Source organism: Papilio polytes, unplaced genomic scaffold (genome assembly GCF_000836215.1).
Source record: "Papilio polytes unplaced genomic scaffold, Ppol_1.0 DF823890.1, whole genome shotgun sequence".
In the NCBI taxonomy this organism is placed as follows: domain Eukaryota; kingdom Metazoa; phylum Arthropoda; class Insecta; order Lepidoptera; family Papilionidae; genus Papilio; species Papilio polytes.
The window spans coordinates 441,976-452,582 of NW_013525314.1; the positions used below are offsets into that span (position 1 = coordinate 441,976).

General features: G+C 34.6%; 1 protein-coding gene across 1 annotated transcript in view; it reads right to left on the bottom strand.

Moving 5' to 3' along the window:
• LOC106102969 (muscle segmentation homeobox-like) overlaps positions 1–3,538 on the bottom strand; it is a 23,015-nt gene extending 19,477 nt beyond the window's left edge. The window contains exon 1 of the mRNA XM_013282590.1: positions 2,848–3,538. Coding sequence (XP_013138044.1) covers positions 2,848–3,442 — 595 coding nt within the window. The 5' untranslated portion in view covers positions 3,443–3,538. The remainder of the gene's footprint in view (positions 1–2,847) is intronic.
• Positions 3,539–10,607: the final 7,069 nt, after the last annotated feature.

Here is a 10,607-nt window from a genome sequence, read left to right on the forward strand (position 1 = left end):
AGGTTATCGAATGGGTTCACAATTCAAAACGTCAGGTATATTTATGCAAATCGGCGGCCATGTTTTCAATCCGAGATCCCGCCATCTTATGGGGTGGATATTGTTTTCGCGATTCGACAGATCCGTTATTTATGTCTGGCTTATTGTTCGTACTGTTGTTTGTTTGTACACCGTAACCGGCTGTCAAAGGGTTAAGATGGATTTTGTCGGCTGTACCCTATTGTGTTGAAGTCATTTGAATATTCTGTTACTTTGATTCCATTTTCTAATTGGACGTCTTATTAGATTTGATAAGATTTGGCAGTTTAGGTTATACCTTATAAGGGTAATTAGTTAATGAATTATTAAGTTTTTTTTTATGAATAATGACTTACTGACTTAATTTGCACCCGATTGCAAACCTAGTAAGTATGTTTTTCTAGTAATGTCGTTTTAACATAAATATTACGTTTTCTTACTAATATTATAAATGCGAAAGTTTGAATGGAAGGGTGGATGTTTCTTAGATTTTGTTGCCTAAACTGCTGAACGGAACTCCAGGAAATAAGGCATAGATGTAAAACATACTATGGAAAGTTACATAGGCTACTATGTTGTTTTTTAATTCCCCGCGCACGGCACGGGCGAAAGCTTGTAGTTGTTCATCTACACAGAAAGAGAGAGATAGATAGAGAAAGAGATAGGAATATCCAGGAAAATTTGTTTTACTGTATACAGGAGGATGTAGTGCGTATATTAAAAATTATAAATAATAACGAATAAAATTAGAGCGTATCACAGCCGCATTATTTCAAACCATTGTTTTATTGATATGGACTAAGACGTATTGAATATTTTAAACAATAAGCATATTATTGAACAATAGGCTGTGGTCAATGATTCTAAGCAACGGTTTTGATTTTATAATAGTTATAAAATATGCTGAAATAAACTTTATGATATTTAGTATTATTGCGAAATTGTATGGTTGGGAAAACTATGTAATGTTGCGTTTTATGTAGATAGCAACACGAATTCTATTACCGAATCAAATATGTTAAATATTGTTAAATACAATTGTTACGAATAAAAAAACAATATGTTACTCCAAAAGACGTAGCTAGACACTGTTTAGAAACAGTGGTAGAGCCCGCTTTAACATCTTCTCCCGAATGGGCCGGCTCGCCCGGTCACGGCCACGACCACACAGAAAACAGGCGAAAAGTGGAAGCAATTCCGCGTTTCGTCTGATGAGTGTGGTGTCAGAGGTCCAGTTTTAGTCCCTTTTCCTTTCCACCCTTTTCTTAAGAGGAAAGGATCGAAAGGAAAAGTGGAGTTGATGATGGAGGAGACGAATATGGAGGGGAAATGTCCTCTTTATGTGCGTCTCCTCCTCCGTCAATTAAGGGTAGGCAACGCATTTGCGGATGTTTATGGGCAGCGGTCGCTTTCTATTTTAGTGGATTCAGGTGGCTACTTGCTCGTTTGCCACCTTATAAAAAGAAAAAAATAAACACGTGTCTTAACACTTTGCCTACCGGTTAAATGGTTTACTATAAATATGAATCAAGACACTGCTTATGGTATAAGTACCTACTTTACACGACTAGCTTTCGCTCGCGACTCCGGGTAGAGCCGAGAAAACGGGAATGCGTGGATAAAAAAAACAAAAGTAAGTAGCCTGTGTTCTCCCAGACTATCCTCTACTATGCCTATCATTGAGATCTGTTAAACGGTTTAGGTTAACTCTAGCAAAACATTCATGCAAACTTTCGCATTTATAACATTAGTAAATCGAAAACTCCGCCGGGTTAGAGACACAATATAAAACGGTTAGCGGTTTAAGTTAGATTGGATTTGAAACTCTATTTACATTTTTATGTTAAGGCCCAATGTTACATAATTAAAAAGTTTTAAGATTAGAGAAATCGAAACTGTTTTTTTAATAAATGTTTATGTTACTCGGAACTTTTAATTATAAGATAAATAAGTAATTTCAGTTATATTTATATGTATTTAGTTTTAAAAAATCATTGACTGTTTTTATTTCGTTTGATATATTCAATAAGTTATTTTATACGATTTTGAAATCAAATTAAGTGCTTAAAGTTTTTTATGTTTTGTAAATGTTTCTTTTTTTAATGAGTATGTCGATTTTATGTTTAATTTTCTAATATTTTATATATTTTAATGATAATTAATGTGAGAATATTTTACCTTGTAATCTATATTTAACACATAAATTGTATATGTTAATGGAATCGATAATTTTAATAGATCCAGTTTGAAAAAAAAAATCAAAATATCATAAATTGAAATTGAATGCCTCATTATGTCTATGTCACAATTTAATAAGCTAAAATAGTAAAAGTGTATTTTTTTAAATATTCCTTTATCTTCAAACAACTGAAAAGTATTATTAATTGTCATTGATTTTATAAGATTATCAAATTATTTATAAATAAAATATAATAAATTGTTAATTCTCTAGTTTTAATAAATCCCTACATCACACTCCTTGAGCCAAAATTGCAACCAAAGGTAACTCTACAAATTGCATAAATAAATTAAAAAAAGTGCACGTTAACAAAATGTTACTTCTACTAATATAATAACGGTCAAACATTTCTTAAAAGGAAAAAAACGAACAGCGTAGAAAAGGAACGTTTCTCAATACTACAAAAAAAATGATAAATGGTCAGCCGGCAACATAAAGTGAGCTATAAATCAGCATTAACTTGCTCTAACAACTACAACGTAAACTTGTTAGCGGCAATTAAAAACCGTACATTAACACTGCCGCAATTTGTAATGAAAAAAAGTGTTGAAGACATTGTCTTATAAAATAAAAAAATATAAAACACTAACCTGTTATATGTCCAACAGAGAAATGCGATTGGAATAGAGGTCCAAATGTTGGTACGACAGATTGAGGTCCCGGCCAGCCCAGACCGTGATACGCCGCCGCGGCCGCCGCTAACGCGCTAAAGGGGGTAGGTCTTATAGGGCCCAATCTCTCTTTATCTGACCCCGCTATCAATCTCTCTTCGTCATCACTCGGCATACCATTCTGCAGATCTTCAACGTCCACTATCGAATCCTCTTGATTGACAGAATCTTCATATTCATCGTCCGATGATGTCGCCGGCGCAGTCGACATCAGATTCAAAGGAGACATGTGAGACGAAGGCCTGGGAGAGGGAGACTTCGCCCCAGGTAGCTCGGGCTGCGCTGACGGGGACTGTCTCAAAGGTGACTCCGGTATAGTTCTATGATGCCGTATGATCTCGGCAGTCTCATCTGCCTGGTTACTCTTGGTGTCCGCCAGTATAGATGCGACGCTGAAGCTTATTCTCGACGCCTTCGGAGGCTCCGTCGCCTCCGCGGGGCTGCTGGGGTATCTCGAAACGCTCTGTATCGCCATATTCACGTCTTTATCTTCGTAACTTTGTTTCTTTAACATTGAACGCCGTTAAGTTCCATTTAGCACTACCGTTTCACACTGCGATCGCGGTCGATCGTACGCATGCGGGCGCGGTTGGAGGTCGACTGGCCACTAGCGGTAAGTTGGTCCCTCGCGCCGGATGGCGGGGCGTGTTCGTGGGGAGCTCCGCCTCTGAAATAAAGCCGTCCCGCTCCGCCAATCGACCGTTTGTTTCCGAATTGATCCGCGAGGGGGCCGCGGGGGGGAGCGATTTAGCACACTCTTATCTCGTTAGTCTCCTTTGTGATACTCGATTTTTTTTTCTCTCTCGTAGGAATCAAAACATAATTACCTTTTGTAGGGGTTCGCGTTTTGATAGCGCACTTTACGTCCGCCACCAGAGGTATAAAGTATAAAAATATAATGAGCAGTCGTGAATGCCGCTTGTTAAATCCTTTTGAGAGACACGCAGGCTTCCCTTTATGAGATTAGTGTTTGCGAGAGACGAGGGGAGGTCGGCGGTGTACTCGGATGTTTACGGATCCGTTTCAAATTAGTATACGTGATTTACTACAACAGTTTACTGTTGTGTTTTTTAATTGATTTATGAAGTTCCTTTTTTAAACGGCTACAAACTGCTAAAGTGGATGTTTATATGCATGTTGGTAATCCAAAAATATGTTACATGTGACACTTTTCCGCCGTTAAAATATAGTCCAACCAAATAGAGATAGAGTAACTAGGACATATTATTTGTATAACGGTTGACATTTTGATCATAACACGCCTATATGGTAGATAATTTAATTAGTATAGATACTAGAAAGTAACGGGAAATTTTAAATATGAAAAAAAGTATTTCTTATCTATACTATTATAATAAAGCGTAAACACACACTTCTGTGTTGCCTAAGATGTGAGCAATTACAGCATATTTTTGAATGGTTCTTTTTTTTATGAAAAGTCCATTTACGTCACGCTTTAGGCTATATATTTTCACGCTATTAAACTTTGGGGATAAATATTTTTAAGATCTTAATGTGGGAAAGAGACCATAAGTTGCTGCCAACATCAAGAAAGCAAGGTTGCCATCGTCATGTCATTTTGACATTTGCAATTGATAATTAGACACATGTAAACAATAAAATTAAATGTTCATAATTTTATTCGGATGAAGTTGCACGAAAACAGCTAGTTAGTCATACAACGCCAATAAAGCACAAGAAAAAATATCAAAAAATTTACTAATGACCATTTTCTTCAACCACTCCTTAAAGACTTTAGGGGACTAATTGTGAAAATGGACGTAATTGCTTCACTCACACTTTGATAGAAAAGCTCATAATTTGACAGTAGGTAAAGCTTTAGAATATGCGTGCCGGAAGCCATATAGTCCATTTTCCTTCCCACACTTTTTTTTAAAGAAAAGAATGGTAAGGGAACTCTGATTTGACGCATATGAAGAAATATCTGTGCATTCCCACTAATAAAGGTTATTTATCTGAAACTTCATTTGTTTATGAGCAGCGGTCATTAAGGTAACCGCTTACTTTTTTGTCATCTTTTGATAAAAAAAGAGTAAAATTAATTAGTTACTTACTACAGCATTTTTTAAAATCTACATATCAAAAATACATAGCGATCATTATAAGATATGTTCTCAAAACATTAAAGAAAACGAGAACATATTATTGATGCGTTCGAAAGTTAACATAAAACATAATGATGTAACTGCACACGTTCATAAATTACTTGTTTCCTATCATTTACACTCGGTTAGATATCTAAATATAGCAATGGAAACGATCTTCGATGTTTAACCTCCCGGTATCAACGCGTGAAGTGAATCCCATAGGGTTCCCATCCCTATATCACTGTCCCTGTCTAACATGATATAATATCTATATCTATCCCTTTCTAATAGACTGTCACTACTAAATAGGTGTTTAGTATTCGGAAGGGAACACAGTTAATTATGTGGGGAGCGAAGAAAAATAGTATAAAAGGGCCAATAATCTAACAGTTAATGTGACATTATTGCTTTGGTAATAGGGTTTAAAATGGCGTGGTTAATTTATTGCAGTATTTTGTGGTTCCTATTAAAGATTTTTCGTTCGGAAGGAAGATGATATTTAATCATTTTGTCCATAACATTTCTAATAGATATAAGATCCTTTGTTATTATAACGATTGATATTATGACTTTCTTTATAGATTAGCATCTAAACGTTATGTTCGTGTTTGTAGTCTTGTATTTGAAACCTAATTTGTCATAAACACAAGAAAATAAAATCCAGTAACATTATTTTTCAAACGTAACTATTTTATTCCTATCTTATCTTACTAATATTATAAATGCAAAAGTTTAGATGGATGTTTGTTAGTCTGACGCCTAAAACTGAACGGATCGTGATGAAATTTGGCAAAGATGTAGAGCAAAGTCTGGATTATAGGCTACTTACTTTTATTTTTTTATTCTACGGGGACAACGTCGCGGTGCAAAGCTAGTTCATAACTAAAGGATCCTCCATTTGATTCCTCTAGCATTTTTAGAATGACGTATGTCGTTATACTAAAAATAAATCATGTGAAAGCGCATATTTAGATATAATTAAGCGGACCACTGTTAGAAATACGTCAATTAGCAGACATTTTGCCGCGCGTTTTTTGTTGCCAGTTTAAAAAAAATGATTTATTACCACAAGCTTGTAATGTGAGACTCGTTAGAGGTTACAAATTGTCTATGCACCAGTTTAGATATTCAGATTATTATAAACTAATGATTGACTTTGTCACAGACTTTCTAATGTTAGAAAGCGATGACTATTCTGAATAATATAATTAGACATTAGTTAAACATGTGTTTTAACTCTGACCTTTGAGACTATGGTTCATAATCATGGGTATCATATCAACAGACTGCTTTTTTTAATTACTAACTTTTCACTCTCCATCCGCGTAGAATTAAAAAACAAAAGCAAGTAGCCTATGTATTCTTCATTCGTCGTTCGTCAAGATATAAGAGGTTTGGCGTATGTTTTAACTAAAGTATATTTAAAACACTGTTTACATTTTTAAGTAAGGCGGTTTTTTTTCAAGCACGTGACAATTTGATTAGCATTTTGTTTATTAGGAACCCTATCTATTGTCTGTTTATCAAAAAAGTTTGTTTTCACAGACTGATGGCAACAAAGGAATATTTACAATATACAAAAGTGACAATTTTACATAATTCTAAAAGTTTTTTTTTTAATACGGCGATTTAGCAGCCTTGATATAACCTTGTAAAAATGTCATTTATGACAGTTAACATGTCAATATAAATAATTTAAATGTAATCCTGTCTATTTGTTCGTATGCTTACAACGAAATCTTCAGTAACATATGTGAATCGTTGCATTGCTGTAAATTAAACTTCACTCTAAACCAATATACATATGCTGTTCGAATATTAAAACACATACAAATATAGTCTTTACCACTTACTTGATAAGGAAGTTGAACGTTTTTAGCAGAAATTTGTAAACTAAAATGCCGTCGTCTGGTTAATTTGGCCTGAAAGGAAATATTTTCGTTGAGGGTTTTGTATTTTGACATCAGTGTTAATAGATGGCAGGTGTGAGCAGATATCTGTGGTATGCGATATCGACTTTGACATTTGGAATATCAATCATTCATAGCAATAGAAATATTTAGTTGTACACGTAATTGATTCATTAGTGATAGGATGTTACACGTGTTTGAATTTTACTAACTGTTACTTTGGACAACTGTAGTTGGATTTTATACCTGTTTAATATCAATTAATGTGAATGAATCGATGTCGAACAAATGTGAATCGAATTCAGTCGTTATAAAAATCGATATTTCTCGTTCGATTTCTTTGTAACATCCTTGGTGAATAAAACAGTTCACTGACCCAACATTGTAACGACGTTTAATTGACGTTACTATAATGAATATGTATTCGAAATTTGAAAAAAGTTAAGCAATTTACAGTTCTTATTTCAAAAGAATAAATAATGTTTTAATACAGCCGTCACAATGTTACGTTATTAAAATTGTGTGCATACTCTTTTGACTAAACAATTGAACAATCGTCTTGCGATAGTCAATTGTTTCGCGGCCAACTAAAAATCGAGTAGTGACCACACCGCCATATAAGCTCATAGGAATCAAAGCGAGACTAAACAGTTGTGCGATAGTCTTTTTTTATATCACAAGGTGGCAAAGGAGCAAGCGGCCTCCTGAATCCGCCAAAATAACGAAGCGACCGCTGCCCATAGACATTCGTAATAGCGGATACGTTGCCAATCCTTAATCGACGTTGGAGAAAACGCTCATAAAGATATTTCCCCTTCCTATGCGTCTCCTCTAGCGTCAGATCCACGTTCCCTTCCCATCCGTCTCTTATAAGAAAAAGGATGGGAAGGAAAAGGGACTAAAGTTGGGCCTCCTGCACCACACTAATCAGACGAAACGCGAAATTGCTTCAACTTCACGCCAGTCTGTGTGGTCGTGGAATTACACCGGGCGACCCGACAATCGTGCGAAGATATTAAAGCGGGCTCTACCACTGTTAAAGTCTACTCGAAGTTGGATAAAACACCAAAAACTTTAAGGGCATTTCCCTTGCGAATTCTCATTTGGGCGACAAATGGTATTTACATTAAACACCTTGGTTAATGTAATTTCGTAATGATGTACAACTTGTTTTATTCCGTAAGTTATCAGTAATACAAGACCACACAATAATAACATATGTGTAGACAACGCTTGTAGAGTTTATTTTTAAGACGGCCCAATTATTACCAAAATACATATCAATTATACCCTTTTTAAGACAGTCAGTATTGCATGTGTGAAAAAAATGGTTAATGAATGATTGCATAATAATTAATTGCCTCATAATTTTATACTACACTAGCTGTTACCGCGCGGCTTCATCCGCATGGAATTGTGAAAATTTTATTTTATCGTTTACATTTGTCAAATTATCAATAGAAAATGTCAAAATGACATGACATGACAAACCTTGACAGTCTTAGTTCCTTGATGTTGGCAGCAAATTATGGTCTCATTCCCACATTAGGATTTTTATTCAAAATATTTACCCCCTATGTTTAATGGAGTGAAAATATATAGCCTAAAGCGTGACGTAAGTGTAGGGCTTTTTATTAAATAAAAAGTTATTCAAAAATATGCTGTTATTGCCGAGATCTTAGGCAACAAAGGGGTGTGTTTTTACGCTTTATTATAATAGTATAGATATATACAGTACAGAAGTATAGATTCATAATAAAATAAGATAGTAACAAATATGTTAAAGAGGGAATGCAAATAAATGAAACATCTTAGGAGTTATTATACTCTGTTCAAAAATTTCGATTTTATCAGAAGCATGTAAATGTCATTGGTATACATTGAATTAATTCAAATAAACAAAAGTTAAATAAAACCGTTTAATAATAAGACTTCACTGACATTAATTTCAATTACGAATTAGTGAAAAGTTCAACCTTGACTTATATTTTTTTTATTACCAAAAAATACTAAAACTCCGGCCACGAAAGCGATAAAATTACTGTGAATTGCCACTGAACTGTCAGCATTGCGAAGGTGTTCGCGTAACCTGACAAAAAGTGCCTATTTGTTGGACCTCAATGCGGTATTTTAATCGACGTAAGATAAAAGTTTTTGCCCTACAAACTCGAACGTATTCAGTCCCCTTAAAAAATTCCGCGAAAAAGGGGACCCTTTATCGTACCAATTAAAATTTCCAACGCAAAATGGCTTCCCCGATCCGCCATTTTGATGTCGTGTAAAAAGCGCGCGGATTTCGATATTTATGTCATCCGTTTTGATGGAGACTGTTGATGAAATTTATTGGGTGCGTTCTTTTCAAAACAATGTGTATTGTTATTTATTTTCTCGACGTTTTATATTTTTATTACTTTTAATTACACTTATTATTTAACAATTCATTGACACTTGGTAAAAAGGGATTTACAAAAAGATTGCTTTTTTGAATTTGGATATAAATGAAATAGAACAGAATTATAAACTAAGGGCCTGTCCCACCAAATTCTAAATAGTCTGATAACAATCCAACGTGTAATATGATGGAAATATCAGATTTTGTTCCGTTATTTGAGCCTCTATCAGCCAGTGGTGGGACAGTCCCTAAGACCCCTTAAATATTTAACTTTAGGGTAGATTTCTTAAGCGAAATAAAAACTTAGGGCCCTGCTAAGTGACCTTTAAACTCTAAAGGTTGTAAAGGACCAATAAATTGTAAGCAGCTGTTATCATAAAGGATAGTTTAAGTGGGATCTTCAATCATTGTCTATGCTTTAAAAAAATGCCGCCTTAAAGTCTACTAACGGCAATCTCGGAAGGCCTTTTGGAGAACAAACAATAAAACTCGAGCGGTATTGTATTGCTCTGAATGAAAAAAGAAATGGAGGCGTGTCTGAGTATTCATTAGAAACAAATTCGTTCTGTGCTTTGGGTGCCTCGGCCACCAGATAGCCATACAATATTGCTATAGTATATGCAATAATTTAAGATGTTACACTTTATTAATTACAACAAAATTTCTCTAAGCTTGGACTAAGAATCAAAACCTAGCAATCTCTATGCAAGTTTAATTCGATTATTTTTTGTTGTTCAAAAATAACTATGCTTCATTGACGCAACATTATTTCGACGTTCGATTGACATTATCTTAATAAATATGTAATAGACACTGTAAAAAGTGGACCCAATTAAAAAAAGCCAATATTTTATACTATTTTATTATTGGCCCTATACAAATATGTATGACCTAAACGAACTTTGATTTCTGAAATTCTTACGATTTCGTTGTGTTTATTCTCAGTATTTTGGGTATACTATAATTCTCTATTGGTCAAGCCTAAAAGCGTGACATAGCTAAGTTTAACGACCGCCAGATGGCGCCTATTTCGGTCCAGAGAATAATACGTCAGAAAATTGACGTATTTCACGCCCTCTACTGCCCTATTATTCTATTGAAGTAAACTATCGAAAGTGTGATTTTTAACTACCCTCGATTCGATACGATGTTTTTCGATTTTAGTCGCTATGAAATCTCTTTGAAGAGATTTCGCTTTGAACTGTTATGAAATGAAATATAACTTACTCGTATTCCAAATGATAATATGAAAAGTAAAATTTTAGACTA